We start from the raw sequence: 19,357 nt of genomic DNA, 5'->3' as shown, positions 1-19,357 counted from the left end.
TTACTACTTACCCTCTTAATTTTGATGGAAGCATTAAGAGTGAGCTTAGTTTTTCAGTTTGTCACACACATTGTAAGACAAATCTTTTGAAGTGTTAACCATGTACAGCTGCTCTAGTTGCGTCTAACAACTATAAAGGTGGAACCGAGCGTAACGTCCGCTTTAGGAAGTTAAGTTCAGAGCACTGAATACAATTGATCAGTATGGGGGACGTGTGTACCAAATTAATAGCAAACCACTCAGCAGTTGTTCACAATGACCTAAACTCACAGTGACCTAAAAATGAAAAATTACAGGGGGTAATTTTATCCCCTGCAAACCACGAATACATAGCACCATAGTGCAAAAGATGTCAAACCTCCAGCATTAGTGTGTAAAACAACTGCTGGTTTCCTTTATCACGTCAGAAAATATACAATTACAGAAGTATGAAGCAGAAAAAAAATATAATCTGCCTCATATGTAGTAGAGGTGCTACCGGTGTTGTTTGACCTCTTGAAAATTTTACATCTTACTCCATGCACCTCAAAATAGGTGAAGCTGTGGCAGAAGTTCCTCCTTTGCTCCTGTGACCTACTGGAGAGGTAACCAACACCGAGTAGATAAAAAAAGAAACAGCACTATGTGAGTTACATAAAACAAGTTTTAATGACGTGACGAAGAAGAATGTGCAGTTTAAATTTGGAAAAGCCGTGATCAAAGCTGACAGTGACTGCTTTCTTGGACATTGACGAGGTTTCATATCAGCGAATCCAGCACTGACTGTTCACACTGAGCCTCACAAACTCCTGGGTCATTCCATAGAAAAAGAAAAACCAGAGTGAGGCTCCAACCTGAACCCCTTAAGAAGAGGATAGTTTAATGTGCACAATAACTTCAGGGGAAATGTTTCCTTTGTACTATAAAATGTTCAGATTAACGTACATGAGGGCAGGTCGAAAAACTGGCGCTTTTTAAGTGAACGAAAAATCGGATTAACGGGTGCTGAGCCACTAAAAACTCAACAACAAAAAATATATATATACATGAATGTCAGCATATGTGTCATGTGCTGGGGATTTTGTTATGTGGGAAGGCTAATAGAGACTGAAAATGGCGTGCAGGCATGGAGGCTTATTGGTCATTGTATCTGCAAGCAGTCTGTCCTAGAAGATTAAATTAGATTTTATGAATCTGCCAATTCAATTATTTTAGTTGTGCATATTACAATAATCTATAAACATTTTAATGTGTATATTAATTGGTTACTGTATGCCACACGTTTCTATCTATAACCATTAACTGCTGAGTGTTTGGTTTTGTGTAAATGAATTCAAGTAGACTTAAACTTGCAAACTGATTGCTATCGACCACAGGCTTTAATGATGGCCACGCTCACATTTGTATTCTTAGATGGGCTTATTATTTCACTTCTTAAGTACTGGAGCTAACCAGGTGAAATTTCAGTACAGGATCCAAAGCTAAATTTACATTTTTGGTCTGATCTATTTCTTTATAATCAATATACCTAATCAGTATCATGTGATAGCTCCAGTCCAAATTGCACGCGAGGAACAGAAACAAGTGTTGTTGGTATCCTGGATGTTTTCTGAGAATTCGTTGGAGAAAACCTCAAAAATGCATTGTGGGTAACTTTTAAATGGTCATATCACTTTGTAGGATTTCAAACAGGTAATAGCTTATGAAACGTTTCATTTTTCCCTCCATTTAGTTCTCAGCCTCTAGCCGTGATTCCTTATGTTTGAAAACTGACATCTAGTGTTGTATAACACCTGTGAAGTTGCAGCCTTTGGTAGGTGTCTGATAATTTTAGATTCTGTCTAATCTACTGAAATGATCACGCTGGACCTTTTTTGCTTCTTGAAGATGGATTTCACTTATTTTTCTTTGTCTGCACAACAAACCCTCAGCAGATTCGGTGGATCAGGTTTGACTGATTTTATATGGAATGACCCTTCTGACACAAACGTGCTACTACTGCTACTTGACAAAGAGAGAGACACATATATGATGCTTACCTGCTTTGCTGCTGTTAGTGGAAACACGGTAAATGAGGTTTGGAGTGTAACTGGTATCTGATTATCCTCAACAACTACTGTAGGTACAATAGCTTATTTCTTCATTAATGCTGCTCTGCAAAGTTTGCCACACACTGATCAGGATATTCTTAAACATAACGTGAAGATTTGATAAATAGGAATCTTGGTCTGTTTGTATATGCTAGGCCTAACTGCATATTATACTGCTGCACATACATTATGAGCATGTAATACCTCCAGTTCTGCTAACTCTGCCTGTAATAATGCACAGGGACACTATTGACTGCTACAGAAACAAACGCCCGGGCCTACAATTTTTAAGTTTGGAATTATCTAGCTGATTCAGATTTTAAGAAATATGCCAAAGCTTTCACCTAGCTCAACGTCGACCTTGCACATGTAGCTGTACTCATCCTCCCAGTGAGGACGGGATCTCCATCTTGATGGAGGAAGCATTTACAGTTTCTGCAAAAGAGAGGTGAATGTAAAGCATGAGCTCTGTCGTTTTGTCCTTTTACAGAATACATCTAACACTGGAAGTCTGTTTACGTTGCATAAGGCAGATAGATGTGTAAACAGTCCTGGCTTTGACCAGGTTGTCTCTCTCGATGTGCATGTGCACAAACACACACAGTGCAGGCCAGAAGAGTGTGAGCGGTGCCCGGGGAGACGAATGCTTTCTCCCTCGCCTTGGGCTGAAGTCAAAGTTAGTGTGCTCTGTGGCTCTCCTCCCCTTCCTCGCCTCTTTTTCTTCAACACTCTTCTGAAGGATTATGAAGAAAAGTCCAGAGGAACTGTGCAAACACCCGATGATGTTTCAGGTGTTTCCTTTTCTCGCAGCTGTCTTACGGGCTGTATGGTGGGGGCTTCTCATCTGGAAGGTTGTGAGGAGGGGAGTAGCGTGGAGGGATCATTGTAGGCCAGAGGTGGCTGGCTCCAGACTGGGAATCGTCTGACAGGCCTGAAGAGTCAGGGAACACATAGGAGCCCTGCGAATAAAGGAAAACATTTATTACAATATATATATGCTTTGAGCTATTGTATGCTGGCATCAAATGCGTGAGGACCATGAGATACTTTATATGGATCCAATTGGTAACCCTAGAAACAATCGTCATTAGATCCTACTAACACAAATTTCCTGATAAAGAGCTTGACTGTTGTCCATAAATAATTAGAAGCACACACTTCTCAACTGCACCTTTAAAGCAGCTGCATACCTGCAGGTCGTAGGCCGAGTACGGTGGCAGGCAGGGGGCGGTGTTGTAATATGGGTTGAGAGACGTGACGGGCGGGGGAATCTCTGAAGGGACTGGAGCTGTGATGGCCTCTGGTTCAGATGTGCTCTCTGAGGCAGGAGCAGGTGTCTGATGAAGCAACAGAGTGCATTGATGTAACAGTTAGAGAGCTGCGATTACAGAGAAGCGGCTACTGATAAATCTGACATGCTCGTTCAGTGCACGCACCATGTCTTTGAAGCCTCCCAGCACTGCTGCAGTAATGATGCCCAGGAAGAGGGCCACGATGTTGAGGATCGTAGCCGACCACAAGAGGTGGTAGAGGTGTATGACGTCCTGGCAGCTTTTCACATCTGTATATTCATGGTAGCCTCCCATTAACTCATCACGGCTAGGCCAGTGGGGTAAAACAGAGAGGGTGAAAGCTTATAGTCAAGCCAGAAAAATCACTGACAGTGTTTAGTAGTTTTTAAAGATGCACCTACATAAACAAGACACAGAAAAACAAAACTGGGGTTGATTTATGGTTATAAACATTCAGAGGTTGCTGCTGGAAAGCTGGGAGGAGACACGGACTGAGGTTGGTGACACACAAACATGCAGAGGAAATGACAACCTACAACACATTTCTATGATGTTTTCTTAAAAAATAAAATAAGACAAGACAAGACCGAGTTGATCAATACTGGGCATTAATAGCCTAGAAAAAAGGGACCTACTTCCAAATCATGGATGATTTCTTAAACTTTTTCAAAACATCTTTATTCTGAGGTCCCATAAGAGGATGTTCTCTGAAACAAAGGTTAAAAAAGAAAAGAAACATCCTGGTCTGATACAATCACTGCTGCAGTGCTAATTAAAATGACACAGGAGCGCACATCAAAATATAAACACTGTATAGCGAGTAGGCACAGGTTCTGAGGGTGCTCGACCCCCTCGGCATACTCACTTCCCGCAGTTGTAGAGTTCGCAGCAGTAGCAGGTGTTGCTCTTCACTCGCAGGTTACAGGATATGCCTGCTGTATGACATGGCACCTGAAGTGCAAAAATTAGCTTATGTCTCTTCTCGTTGAGCCTGCATGGATTATTCAGCCCCCCAACAATTCAAGCCTATACAAATAATGATCACACTGACAGACAGCATTTAATGGCTCATTGAATATGAGTTAAATGTCTTTCTTACATCATGCTCAGACGCCGTGTCACTGGTGTGATAAGCACAGCGGCCCGCGTACAGAGGCCTGAGGTCCTGCAGAAGAAACGGCATAAAAGAAAGAACTGATGAATATGAAAATGCTGGAATAGTCTTATTTTGTTTGCCAACTAAAATTAATAATAAAGTTTTATATTAGACCTGCTATGGACATTTCCAGCTCCATGTTGGGAAGTTAAAGAAAAGCAAAAAACAAAACAAAAAAAAAAGCTAATTTATCTAAGGGGCCTCAATTCATACACTCTGTGAAACAAGACTTTTCCATCCATTTAAACCAACTTTGTTCTGATTGGCTGCTTCTTGTAAGCAAAAGATTTGAAAAAGCAGGTGGGCGGGGATTAAGGATATCCTATCTCTTTTACATCATACAGCAACAAAGGGTAGAAAAAACTGTCAGAAACTGAGCTTCTACAGCCGTCTTCAGGCTCACAGGGATTACATGCACATAAACAGACCATTTTATAAAAAACTTTGGGCCAGTTTAATATAACCAGCTACCATTTTAACAGGAGAGATTTTACATAATTCTGTCTTACATGTTTTAAAGCTTTATTTTGTAAAATTTGTCTTCTTTCAGCTGCTTCCTTTAGTGATCCCCACAGTAGCTTTGAGTTTATTCTTCTTCAGGTGGAGTTTTAAGTTACTGGTTACAATTTAGTCCTTGAGATTCAGTTAATGTCTATTTTCTATAAGTATTTTGCTTTAGGTGTTTTGTTTTTGTCTCATAGCTTTTATGAGCCTGCCCTGTGTTTCTTGGGTCCTGTTAAGTCTCTCTCAGTATAGGTGTTGTCATGTTTTGTTACTTCCTGTCTTATTTTGCCAGTCATCTTGTGGGCTCTATGTTCCTTTCCCCCCTCTGTGTCCCCTCTCCCTAAAAAACTCAAATATGGATTTTTTTCACATTTTCTCACTTCTTTTTCACATTCTAGTACATGCTGCTTCTTCATTTGTTCCATGTTTCCTCTCTGGTCACCAAAGCTTGCACTTTTTCCTTTGTTTTGTCTTTTTTTTGTTTCTGGATAGTGACCCCAAATCTGCCTGACAGCATCATTTTGCCTTCATCTCTAGCATCCCCCTCTGTAACACAAACCCTTTGCATGTCCTCCTTACCTACATCCCACATGGAATGCTATATTAAGATGGACATCTGGTCTAAAATCTTTGCTAAATCAAACATGTGGACCATTTCTAGTGGGAATGCTTGAAAAGCATTCACAGTATTGTTCTTTTTAACTTAAAATTCATCAATTATTTCATTTCAGCTCATACATTCAGATTTAAGCGTTCACGCTGCAGTTTCTTCAGAAAATGCACAAAGGTAAAATCGTCAGGGTGAATTATCGCTACATGACCAGGCGTCCAAAAGTAACACTGCTTGGGTCAGTTTATTTTATGGCCCTGGGAAACGTATATTTGGTCTGACTTTGTTTTTTACTGGGAAAGAAAAAATACTGGGGTCAAAAATAAATCTACTTTGAAAGTTTGACGAGGACAGCAAAATGTGATCAGGCCATATTGAGTTTTATGGTTTATTTACATAATTTTTCCCCTGTTCAAGTTATTTTAAAGTTTAAAAAAACAAAAACAACCCTGGAAGAATGACAGACGTTTCAGAGGAAACACTCAGCATACTTAAATATATACTAAGATTATGCTGAGATTATATCTGTAAACCCTCACTACTTTTATATTAAATTACTAACAACTATGTCCCTACTCATTATTACAGTTTAATAATAAAAACACACATACCAGCAAACATTTTATATGAGGTGTCTCCTTGGGGACCAGTGCAACACTACTAGCACTCTGATCCAGGTGCGTTTATTTGAATTTCTTTTTAGAAAACAGGAGAAAGTTGCAAGAAGGTGAGAACTGAAGACTGCTCTCATCAATCACAAGTGATGATCCTTCAAGTGAATGTCGGGTCAGACAGCCGACGTTAACTCTCAGGCCAAGTTTGAAGTTGTGACTGCACGTGCAAATACAGAAAACAGCCAACCAGCCACTTGATGACACTGTGTAGCATACTCTGGATCGTTCAGTATACGCTACGATAAAAAGGAGCTTTTATGTATTACCAAATCAATAAGAATAAAACTGACCTCACTGTTCTCTGATGCAAACAAGAGCCTTTTTGAGCAAGCACTTCAGATGAAAATCATTAATATCACAAATAACACTGACATTCAATCAGCTGTAAAAATCAAGACTGTGCTTTCACTTTCTGTGTCCTCAAAGAACAAAAAATGAACGTGTGGTTTAAAACTGCTACCAAATATAGCAAAAATAGATAAGTTTAACGACCATGCTCCTCAATTAATGCTCCTAAATTCACTTGATTCAACAGTGCGCCTCTTCAGAGTCTAGTGTACCAAATGCTGTTTGAAAGGAAAATGTTCCACTTCACTGACGCCATTAGTGGCGAACGAAAACCTGCTAATGGGAATCTCCCTTTTCACACTGCCCTAACTTACTTCAGCATAATTGTTTTAAGAATGCATTAGTGGTTACTTGTTGTTTTCTGTGCTTTGCATCATGGAGAATAACAGTCTTCTACCACAAAATAAATCATCTTGTGAGACACCCTTCTGTCTCACAAGAAGGGTGTGGCAGCTACCCCAGCCTGAAAGATGTGAGCAGGACGTCGAGGAGGGGATGCGTCTAATGTAGCCTGGCGCCCAATAAGAAGCCCGTTATTAGTGTGTAATTAGAATGATCTAAATTTACAGGATAAGTTAAATAAGCTTTTGTGATACTTACAATGTGCCTCGCTGCAAATACTCCATCGACGATGGCACAGCAGAAGGCAGCCACCACTCCAAAGCTGATGAAGACAATGGATGCCACTAACTGTGGAAGAAGATGGAGAGGCCCGAGCTTCATATTTGGGTTTTCAATAGAAGGGTAAATCTTAACATAAACGTGCATCATTCTCATTTTCTTTTCTCACCAGTGGCCTTAAACCAGCTGAAATTGCAGTACACTCATGTATATCAGTGTGCAGAAGTACAGTTCAGGTCCAGTTAGTGGAAACATCTAGCACTCGCAGTGCAACCCTTTACCTAAACCCATCCACAGACCTCTTCTCTTTTCAGTCTTCGGTGAAACACAGCCAGTATTCGGTTACACATCACCCCACTCCTCTGGAGCCGCCCCACCACAGAGGAGGGAGGGAGTGTGAAGTGACACCACAGACTGAGCAGCTTGAGGTACAGTTTCCACAATCAGATCTGAGTCCAGATTGAAAGGCTGAAGCTCCTCTGACCTTTTAAAAGTGGACGTGGTTGTTCTTGGAGATTACTAAAGTAGCTTTTCATGAGTCAAAGTTCAAACTAATCTCTTGTGTACCTTGTGCAGAAACTCTGAAGTCCCCCCACCCCTCTTTTTTTATGCTGCCTATTCTCTGATTGGCTGCCCCTCACACACAGAAGGTGGGCAGACCTCCTGTGCTCACACCCAGAGCTGTATCCCTGAGATCACCATACTAAGGGGAAGCCTTCTTTCTTTTATAATCATAAAAATCCAATAGTAGAAAAAAGGGAACTAAATGTTCAGAGCAAACTGAAGCCTGAGCGTTTAGCTCACATGCACCACTTATGTGACCTCATTATCTATCACTTTGTGGAATTGACCAATATGTAGAGTACGTAAACAGCCTCGTCTCATAGCAGAATGTGAAATACACAGGAAAAAGCCATCGATTTGTTAATGAATATGAAATGTTACATTTTTGTCCACACTCTTCAGAGGGGAAGTGTCAACATGGCAGCCAAAAAAATTGTGTTCAGGAACACGGTAAGAAGGATGGACAATTTATGTCTGCAGAAACATGGATGAGTAGGTCAGCTGTTATCACAAACTGCTATGAGACTGTCTTGTTATATATGTCAGAGAGTAAAAAAGGATGATTGGTCAGCTTTAACAATCACATTTAAAAACCACCAAAGAGTTAATGTTTTTAGTAGCATTTGTGTGCGTGTCATTCTGTCTGTAAGCATGATAGCTGGAAAAGTTTTGAATGAATTCTCATAATGAAAATTTAAATAAGATTTGGCTTACAGCCACCAAATTCTTCAAGGACAACTTAATGATGTATTGGTTGAAAACTGACAAAAAGCCTCAGTAACTTAGAAACTATGTCTCAGGTGTGTATTCTCAACATATAGAAAGAACCACATAAATGGTCACTTTCAAACTGTCCTTTAAGGTCAGTAAAAACAATCTGAAAAAAAGTCTGTGAAGGTCCTCAATCATCCAGGCCATCGTAGTCTAAGGAGCTTGGAAAGAAAAGCGTCTGGACGTCTTTAAGTTGCTTGAAGACGTTTCACCTCTCATCCGAGAAGCTTCTTCAGTTCTAAGGTCAAATGGGGTTAAGGCATCTGGGGAGGGAACTCAAAACTGGATTATAGATGGCAGACAGTTGGTGTCGTAAGCCCCGCCTCTGTTCAAAGATGGTCGCTCACAGTGGACATAGATGCTTCTTTCACTCCTCTTTCAAACCATCTGTCCTCTCTGTCCAAAATGTGAACATTGGCATCCTCGAAAGAGTGACCTTTGACCTTTAGATGCAGATGAACTGCTGAGTCTTGTCCTGTGGAGGTGGCTCTTCTATGTTGTGCCATGCGCTAAGGAATTTGCATGATAAGGTGGGGCCAGGTTTCACAATGAGCTCACCCGAAACTCTGGCTGATTGGGACCCACACCCAGTTTCCCACCTTGGCTCAGGCGATTAGAGGATCATCAGGGGGTCCTTTTGTCCCTCTGTGGGGGGAAACTCCCACTAGGTTTAAATCTGGGACTCTCCACCATTTGACCTTAGAACTGAAGAAGCTTCTCGGATGAGAGGTGAAACGTCTTCAAGCAACTTAAAGAAGTCCAGACGCTTTTCTTTCCAAGCTCCTTTGAATCTGAAAAAAAATTTGTCTTTTTGTAATTTTTTTGGTTTCTTTTGCTATTTGATGCCTCAAAGTTACAGCAGAAGAAATGACACTGGGGCTTATTAGACCTGACAAAACTCAGTTAAAGACAGAAAATTAAAGACATCTAAAAAGAATTCTGACCTATGTCTTTAAATTGTAGTTTGAGTGCTGTACTTTGAGGAAGTTTGTTATTGCATTTGTACATGTGGACATTGCATTCTTTTTGGGAATCATCTGATGGTGTTGGATATCGGTCTCACACTGCAGCTATATGTATACGAATAAGGAACATGCCCTTACTGAAGTCTGCTTCTTCACAGGTCATATCACAACGACTGATCGGAAGGTTTTTAAATGAACACTTAATACTTCACATATTTCTCACTGTGAGTATCAGTAATTAGCGCTTTACTTTTCTACTCAGACGTCACTTCACAGCCCCAATGAAACGTGTCAGCCAAGCAGTGAAGCTGCTCTATATACTGCAAGTGTCGCTGGAAATTTGACCCATTTTGATATGTCACCACAGACTCTGTGATATTTTTATAATTATTTTAGCAGGTCAGTTCAGTCAGGACAACCGTGGTCAAAAGACGACTGTTTTTCCATCTGCAGTTATTTATATTTGACCTCTCTGCCCTTCCCACATGCATACATGGACAGCGTAAGGCACAGACAAGACCAGGCATCAGTGAAAACAGATACTGTGCTGGTTAAAATCAGGCACACAATAAAAGAACGAGCTGAGGTAGAGGTGCGTTGCAAAGTGGCTGGCAGTGCACAGCAACTGTGGGAAGGTTAAAGCAGCTTAAATAGTGTGCTCTATATGGGATTTGCCAATTGAATGCATAAAAAGATATCAGCTTAGGCACCAGCTGTTGTGGGCCGGCGATGTCAAGACTGCGGCTGAGTTTGACTTTGCGGCCTCCCCGAACAAACACTATACTCCCTTTAAAAGGGTAACCCTACAAACAAAATTTGTTTGGGGCTATGTAGTAGTAGTTATAAGTCTGCTTAACATTTCAAATTCTGTAATACTAATGTGGGAATCTAAGCCTAGAGCCCCTCTCATAGCAGCTGCCTAGGATATACTTTCCTCTTGCAACATGGGCGATAGAGTATGCTCGCTAAGTGGTTAAAAAAATACATCGGATGAGTTACTCTCTTTCTTTCCGTTTTAAGTATAAAATATGTTAAATAATTCAAGGATTCTTCAATAAAAACTCATAACAACAACGACTCAGCACAAAGTGGGCCATGTAAAATCAGAATCGGAATACTTTATTAATCCCTGAGGAAATTATGTGGTTACAGTTGCAAGACAGCAAGAAATCACAGAGCGGGGTCAGCGGATGCTTGGGGGCATAGCGCGCAGAGGTCACCAACTTTCTGCAGAGTCAGTCGCTGCAGACCTCCAAACTTCACGCGGCCTTCAAATTGGCTCAAGAACATTGAGTAGAGAGCTTCATGGAATGGGATTCATGGCGAAGCAGCTGCATCCAAGCCATACATCACCAAGCGCAATGCAAAGCATCAGATGCAGTGGTGACTCTATGCTGCACTAGAGCACTGGAGGTGTGTTCTGGGGTGACGAGTCACACTTCTCGATGGATGAGTCTGAGTTTGATGTTTGCCAGGACTGCTTGTCTGACTGCACTGTGCCAAGTGTAAGTTTGGTGGAGGGGGAAATATGTAGTGGGGTTGTTTTTCAGGAACTGGGCTCAGCCCCTTAGGCTACGTTCACACTGCAGGCGAAAGTGCATCAAATCAGACATTTTTGACCCTATGCGACCCGATGCATATCCGAGGCATATATGCATATCTGATCATGGTCTGACAGTGTGAACGGCACAAATCCAATATTTTCAAATCCGATCTGGGTCACTTTCGTATGTGGTACTGAATCCGATACATATCCGATGTTTTAGAAAGCGACTGCTGTTTGATGGTCATGTTGCATTAAATCTGTCTTTTACGTCACTGACACAAGACAGACGCCAATTATCAGCACCGTAGAAGACATCGTGAACGCTTCCTGGCCATCCAGTGTAGATGTCAGTGAAACTGTTGGGAAGACAACGTTGGAGAAATGTGAACATTTTATTTGTACTGTATAATCAGCAGATTCTGACAGAAATCTGCAGCTATCCTTTGAAGCACCGCTCCTCTAAAACAGCAATAAGGATCATTATTAGGCCAAATGTAAATAACAAAATAACTTTATAACTTAAAGCAAAATTGGGAAATGTAAAGTCCGAAATAAGTCTTTATATTAAGGGCCATCAGTCAAACAATACTGTTTGGTCTGGGTCTAAACAGAGCGCGTTGTGTGACGTCTTCTTCGTTTGTGCAAGCGGGGCGCTTTGAGGTTCACACTAGAGCGCGTTTGCTGTCGCATTTTATTTGGAGTGTGAACAAGCAGACAAAAAATTGGATTTGATCAAAAAATCGGAATTGAGCATTAAGACCTGCAGTGTGAACGTAGCCTTAGTTGCAGTGAAAGGACTGCGCACCAGTGCACAAAGAGAACAAATTTGGTGTTGAAGAACTTGACTAGCCTACACAGAGTCCTGACCTCAAACAGACCTTATGGATGAATTAATCAGTCTGACCTCACAAATGTACTTCTGGACGAATGGTAAAAAAATTCCCATAAATGCTCCTAAACCTTGTGGAAAGTCTTCCCAGAAGAGTTGAAGCTGTTAAAGCTGCAAAGGGTGACATCATATTAACTCTATGGATCAAGAACGGGATGTCACTCAAGTTCATGCGTGTGAAGCCAGACACGCAAATGCTTTTGGCAACATACTGTAGCTGAACTCAGTAACCTCGCTCTACGAACCGAGAGGAAGCTTGGACCACAAGCAGCTCCTCGTGCACCCACCGTGACAGTTAAAATAAACAGAATAAAAGCAGTGCATGAATGTAGACAACTAATACCAGTGCAGTTACAACGTCACTAACTAGTCACGCTATAAATAATGTCAGCGCATGTTCTGTGTAATGAGATTTTATGGTGGTAAACAAGAGTGTGGTGTAATGTGCCAGGGCTCATTCAACACACACGCCTGCTGACTGGAACTCCAGGCATCTAAATGCTGTTGCATGATGGGAAAAAGTGTCACGACACAAACACATTCTTAACTCCAGCTCTGACAGAGCCTGCCCGGCTCCTCCCACCTGCTCCGCTCATCTGAAGTTTCCTTCCCCACATTCCTGCACGGACATCTGTCTTCCTCCACTTACACCCTATTTCTATTTCAGGCTGCGTAACCCCGACCCCGAAATTCAGGATAGTTTGTCCGATACTCAACACATGAAGCTCCTCGGGATGAGTGGGACTGCAGCTCCCATAATCAAACTGCTTTGTCTGCTGCAGGGTAACTGGGACTAATATTCAGTTTAATATCAGTGATGTTGAGATGAGGTGACACGAAGCACTGAAAGAGATCTCAGTGCACAGAGGTAATATAAATCCTCTTACCATCTGCCTCTTGTTCTCTATCAAATGAGCGCCGATAATTCCCAGAAAAGAGCCAAAGCCCAGCTGAAAGGAGAGAAAACAGCTGTTAGGGCATTTATCTAGCTTTGATTTCAGAATCTTGATTGCACAGTGCAAGCTCAGCACAAGTCTGATATATCAAGTATTAATAATACTTATCATAATCGTACAGTTGTTGTGATTTCTCTTTATCTTATGATGCTCGCTTTGTAAGTAAATTCCAATATGTTTTATTAATTTATCAATCGGACTAACGTGGCGTAACCTGCTCTACAGTAACCATTTATGTAAGCGAGAATGCTAAAAGCCAAGTACTGTGACGAACAGGTTTAGAGATTGAAACATATTACCTCATTCAGTGGATAATGACAGTGATGCTAAATAATAAATGTGGGTAATATTTACAGCTCAAAGACCTTCGGTGATGAGGTTTATCAGGGCTAGTGAGCAGTGGCGAGTGTGCTGGAAGCACAGCGACTTCACTTATCATGCAGCCTAAGAGAGAACAGGCCTGCTGGGCCGCGTCTGTCGATGGTAGGCGCCGGTGCGAATGTGTACTCACAATGACTCCTGAGTAGTAGCCGCCCACCGTGATGTTCTGTGTCCTGGTAGTCGCTGCCAGGCCGAAGATGAGGATGAGCACAGACACAATGAGCAGCATCACCGTCACAATTATGGATTTCCTCTTTCTTCTCTTAAAGGATCCTAGAAGAAATAAGTAAACATGAACACTGGCACAAGCAGTAAAGAGATTCAGGCATTTGCTTCAGCTCTCATATGGTCCTGCCACAGCATTTCATGCAGGTTCAGGTCTGGACTTTGAATAAGCCATTGTAACACCTTGATTCTTTTCTTTTTTAGACGTTCGTTTGTAGATTTGCTGCTGTTCTTGGATCACAGTCCTGTTGCATGACCCGGTTTCAGCCATGCCTTCACATTTGACTCTAAAATACTTTGGTATCCAGGGGAGTTCATGGTGGACTCACCAACCCTCCACCACTTTGCCTGACAGCTGGTATGAGGCGTTTTTGCTGGTATGCTGTGTTTGGGTTTCTCTAGTGTGGCACAGCGGGTAATGGCCAAACACTCTGGTCTCTGTCAGAAGTCTTGTGGTTTGTTCAGATGCAACTTTGCAAACCTAAGCCATGCTTTCATGTGGCTTAAGGTGAGAAGAGCCTTTCTTACTCTGCTAAATTAACTACATTGTCCTGTACTGCATAGCCATTTCTGGAAATGTAAATCTTTTTAGTTTATAGCCTACATAGTTTTTTTCTTCACAGACTAAGAATTAAAACTACCTGCTCCTGATGCCAGCATCTGAAAAGTATTCAATTTGATACACAAAGGCCATCAGTTCTACTCAAACATAACAATTTGAAACAGTAAATATTCCGTTTCAGAGAAAACAAGGACACAGCTTTCAAGGAACAACAGCTGAAGCAACACATTTCTTCATCCATTCTGGCAAAATGACTACTTTACCCAATGTCGGAGGGATTCATCCCTTTTAGCAGCAATGACTTATTCAGTGACTTAAAAGAAATTTGATAGAATTACCTCCTTAACTTGCAGGTTTTCTGTATATTTTTGTGAATCATCAAATAAGCGCTGATAATTCTGAACGAGAACTTTGCAAATGTTTTGAGATAATGGGTGAAAGCAATTGAGAAAAACCACAAAGGGACTCGTGACTGTTCCTTAGTATTCTGCCGCCCTCGCTTTGACCATTAGTGGGCACTTCTGTTGATGTGTCTCTAAGGAAGTGATAAAACCTGAAGTATCTGAAGAGCTGCTGCATGTGTGAATGTTTGAAATATTCACAAGGACCTGACTGAGTTTCAATTTAGCCCAGTTAATGATTCAATTCTTACCTAAAAATTAGGAAAAATTTACTACTATGGTTAAAAAAGATTTTTTCTTAACGTCAGCACCTACAAGTGATATGTTCAGATTCTTGTCTCCACTCACTCCACCCTGCCTGCGGTCTCTTCTTCACCTCTCTCGTGCACGGTCCATTGATTTAGCTGGTTGACGTCAGGTATTTAAACTTGTCACTTTCACTACCCTTACTCTTTGCAGTGTGACTGAAACCCCTGTCTCCTTCTCATTCACACACATCTGTTCTGTCTTGCTTCTACTGGCTTTCATTCCTCTTCTCTCCAGGGCATACCTCCACTCTCCAGGCTCTCTTCCGCCTGCTCCTTATTCTCACTACAGATCACAATGTTGTCTGAAAACATCATAGTCCATGGAGACGCCTGCATGTCCATCATCACTGCAAACAAGAAGGGGTTTAGAGCCAAGGCCTACTTTGACTCAATCGAAGCACCACCCTCACATACGTCTCTGCGACTCCTGACTTCCTTCTTCAGTACCACAGTTCCTCTCTTAGCACCCCATCATATGCTTTCTCTAGACCCACAAAGACACAGTGCAACAATTGTTAAAACACGGCATCTGCAGTGCTCGTTCTCAGCACAAAGCCATACTGAAGATCACTGAAGATTATCACCTCTATGATCACTGCAGCTCTGCACATCACTTTTGTTCTTAAAAATCTATTTCTCTGGCATATTCTCACTCTCCAAGATTGGTTAGCACATTTCCATCTCTATCCTTAACCACCTGAACCTGCTGCGCATTCTTATCAGCTCAAGCTCTCAGCCTAGCCAAATCATTCCTTCCTTAGTGTTCTGCCTCTCATAAACTCACTATAAGCCTTTTCCCATACTCCCATCTACTTTCTTCATCTCCTTGACTTTTCAAACCTCTTCCTACAAATACTGTCTTATACTTCCTGATTCCACGATCGAATCTCCTAGTTCTCTTTCATCTGTTTAGAGGATACACCAGACACTTCCTTGGCAGGTTCGCACGCCACTGAAGCTGCTCTCTGTCTAAACTCTTGCCTGAACTCTGCACAACATTCAACAAATGAAAGTTAAACCTCTAAATGCAAATAAAAAACAGTGACAGGATCCAGTTCACCCAATATGGACTCAGCCAAAATGGAAAACTGTCCTGTGGTCCATCCAATCAAAATAAAGCTTAGACCCTGTATCCGCTGGACTGAAGAGGAGCGGGACCAGCCCACTTATTATTGGTAAAAGTTCAAATGCTATCATGTGTTAATGTGCCGTTAATGCTGAGCAATATCTACAAATTTCAGAGCAACAAATGACATCTATAAAAGTGATTTGCTTTTTTCAGTGAAGGACAGGGCCAAAGCACGTTCTACACGTATTCCAACAGGGTGGATCAATAAAGAGCTTGAGCACCTGCAGCATTGAAGAGATGACCATAAACTATAAATAATATGTACATCAATGTGCCAAAGATCAGCCTTCAACGGTCAAATACTCTAAGGTGATATTCCTTTAATTTGCTAAAGCCAAACCTCATCAATGTAAGAAAGGAGAATGGCAGAGAGAGGCAGTGGCTGGTAAGTTAAGATGCAGTCTTCAATATCTACTCTCGTGCATTTGTTTCAGTCTGTGGTTGCACAAAACCGCTCTTTCTATATCCTCGGTGATTTATTCTGTCGTCACAGCCCATTTTAGATTAAGCCGAGTCACTTCCACACTCAGTTTTATCAATACATGAACATGTCAAGGTCAAGTCTGCTGCTGAATACTGATGCTCCAACCTGGAGATAAACAAGAAAGCACACTGAGCTTGTGTGACTAAAACATATGGCTACAGTTCATTTCTGTCTCCATGGTGCCTGCGTAGAGAAGGACGCGGCCTCTGAGATTAATGAGCCAGAAATACATGTGTGAGTTTGCAGAGCTTAGAGTTAAAATAACAGTTCTACTGTGAGAAAACTACTTTTCCAGCAGGCAACAGAAGGAGTGAAATGACCATGAGAAACTTGGTGCTGCCATCAGAACAGTTCACCCAGCACAAGATTAACATGTTACCATTCAGCTGGTGCTAGGGTGAGGCCTGGGTTTTGCTGCTGACACATGATAAAATGGCACAGTTTCAGAAACTAGAAGATGTTACCTTTAAAATGAGAAAACTCAGCATCACAATTTTTCTGCTTTTTCTCTTTTTTGGGGGAAAAAACCCAAACAGTTTTTAAAGAGACTCTTAAACAGTTTAGAAAAAGGATGCATAGATGGAGTTCCAAAGAGGCTGGAACTCTGAGGGTTTTATTCCTGAATGTAGCTGAAGAAAAAAGAAGAGGATTGATAACTAAACTGGACTTTAGTTGTTGTTTTATTAAACTTTTACCACATTTAAAACCGACTAGGCTGATATTTTTTGTTTCTTGTCAAACTGATACTTTTAATTGGACTCATTTGCACAAACACACGGGACACAAAAAGGCTGCGGCAGAGATCATATAATTACCATTAAATTTCAATCATTAAATGTTTACAATCGAAAGGATTAAAAATTAATAAAAGAAAAAAATAGATTAATACATAAAGTCAGTCTAACTTTATCAGGCCAGGTTTTGATCTAGCACAGTTTTTCTACTGATCATTAGCTTGTGGAGGGAAATTGTATGGTGGCTACCAAATACCAAAAGAAATCCAGTGAATCACCAGAAGAACAGAAATGGATTTAAAGGTTTGGGTGGGCCACAGAAGATTTTCAAATTAAAAGTGATACATGGTGCTAGTTTTTGAATGGCAGATCTAATATAAATGATTCAAGGTTTATTTAATTTAACTTAAAATTCTGTATAAAAAAGCCAAAAGTAACAAGAAAATGGAAAATTTTCTGTTAACTAAGGAGAAACGTTTAGGTAGCTTAAGCATACTTTACGTTATTATTGAGGTAGGATTATGCCTTTTTTTTTTTTTTACTTATGTAGTCTCATTTGCAACTTTAAATGCTTGTTTTTGTATTAAATAAATGTTTCATAAACTCTTCACTTTCTATTTATTTCTGATCAAATGTCTTTGAGTAAGGTGCCACTTTATGAAACAATGTCCTAGAAACGCCCCTGCCCAACATGCCTTACAGGGATTTCAAAAAACAAACAAACCAAACAAACAAACTCCAAGGCAAACTTCTGTTGTTTGAATAATCAACGATGTGCTGCCATCTGATGAGAATTACCCGCATTGCCAAATATATTCCCGCGACTTTTTTTCTCGCGGTATTTGATCGTTTAATCGATTTATTTTTCATGGTAGCTGCCCGGCATCCCGCTGACAAAGAAAGAGAGAAGAAGAACACGAAGAAGAAATGGGTGTGCGGCAGCCAGCAGCCATCGGAGCCAAACCTCCAGGCTGCTCTGGTTACTCAGCGCCGCCGCACCTGCAGTGACGCGCTGCGGCCTGGGAGAGGAAAAAATAGTCTGCCCGGTGATGCAACGAGTGTTTCAGGCTGCTTTTAAAAGACATGAGAGAAAATCATAAAACGATTTCATTTCTCTCATCCGATGTAAATAACAGGTGTGGATGAGCATTTTAAGGCTCACCTGGGTGTTACGGAAGAGGTAAAAGACGCATGAGAAAATCCCCGCAGTGTAAGTCAGTTTAACGGGTTTTAATTTACAGAAAAACCTGCTGCAGACACGCCGCTGACCTTGCTCGCACACCTACCAATGCTCGTCTCTGAGAGGGTCAGACCGCTGGATTGGAGGCTCTGAGGAGGGGGCATGCTGGCTGGAGGACGTTTTACCGAAGTCCAATCCTCTTCCAAATAAATAAATAAATAAATAAATATAAATATTAAACAATCACGACTCAGTGCTGGGTGATGTAAATCTGAGGGCTAACGGTGGACGAGCTGGGGCATTCTCTGACGAGCTGTCCTCCGTCCCGCTGAAGCCCGGGCCCGTCTCATTTACATCCCCGCGGCTGCGGAGACCTCGCTCGGCGTCCGTCCTCTCGCCGTGTCGGTGTCGGACAGCAGGTCGCTGGTGCTGCTGCTGGTTGTATGTGCGCATGTCACACACACACACACACACACACACACACACACCGAAAAGCAGCTACTCTGGAAGCCGTTACTATTTAAATAGTAATATTCGTTACTTTGCGTTACACTCGCAAACCGGTTAGCGTGGATCTGTTTTGCTTACCAGCTGCTGCAAGTTTATTTGCTGAAATATATAAACTGATATCAAGAGGAGCAACTACAAGCCTCAGGGCAACTTAAATTAAAAATCTGTCTAATTGAACCTTTCAGATTAAGACTGAAGTTTCAAAAATGATGTTGATTTAATAGAAATTACAAATAAATAGGAGGTATGAGAGTGAATTAACGAAGAAGCTTCTCGGATGAAGGTGAAACGTCTTCAAGCAACTCAAAGAAGTCCAGACGCTTTTCTTTCCAAGCTCCTTAGACAGTGAATTATCACCGAAAACAGGGATTAAACATCCTACTGAGCGCCTGTTTTGTGACAAATTGAGTTTAAAAGGGTTTTAAATCATTTTTTTAAATTTTGTTTGATATTACGAAGATTTAAATTCACACTTCTA

General features: G+C 41.3%; 1 protein-coding gene across 1 annotated transcript; it reads right to left on the bottom strand.

The window, feature by feature from the left end:
- Positions 1 to 629: 629 nt before the first annotated feature.
- On the bottom strand, positions 630 to 18,828 carry tmem255a (transmembrane protein 255A). The gene is made up of 10 exons (XM_085433456.1): positions 18,476 to 18,828; positions 13,477 to 13,619; positions 12,897 to 12,959; positions 7,254 to 7,343; positions 4,461 to 4,526; positions 4,227 to 4,312; positions 3,997 to 4,068; positions 3,506 to 3,668; positions 3,260 to 3,406; positions 630 to 3,028 (listed from the first exon to the last, which is right to left on the bottom strand). Exons 1-10 carry the CDS (start codon positions 18,531 to 18,533, stop codon positions 2,885 to 2,887), a joined length of 1,032 nt encoding a protein of 343 aa, XP_085289582.1. The 5' UTR covers positions 18,534 to 18,828; the 3' UTR covers positions 630 to 2,884.
- Positions 18,829 to 19,357: the final 529 nt, after the last annotated feature.

Source organism: Copadichromis virginalis, linkage group LG2, assembly GCF_057382275.1.
Source record: "Copadichromis virginalis isolate Kocher_CV1m ecotype Utaka linkage group LG2, C_Virginalis_male_GT1.1, whole genome shotgun sequence".
Lineage (NCBI taxonomy): Eukaryota > Metazoa > Chordata > Actinopteri > Cichliformes > Cichlidae > Copadichromis > Copadichromis virginalis.
The sequence above is the reverse complement of the archived record's forward strand: the minus strand, read 5'-3'. Positions and strand labels throughout refer to the sequence as shown.

Bases quoted from the DNA above. Each gene is read 5' to 3' on its own strand.
- tmem255a (XM_085433456.1), bottom strand. From the start codon at position 18,533: ATGCCCCCTCCTCAGAGCCTCCAATCCAGCGGTCTGACCCTCTCAGAG. The intron at 7,344-12,896 runs GTAAGAGGATTT...CTTCTTCCACAG, and splicing joins TAGAGAACAAGAGGCAGATG to TTAGTGGCATCCATTGTCTT. The intron at 4,313-4,460 runs GTAAGAAAGACA...TTTGCACTTCAG, and splicing joins ACACGGCGTCTGAGCATGAT to GTGCCATGTCATACAGCAGG.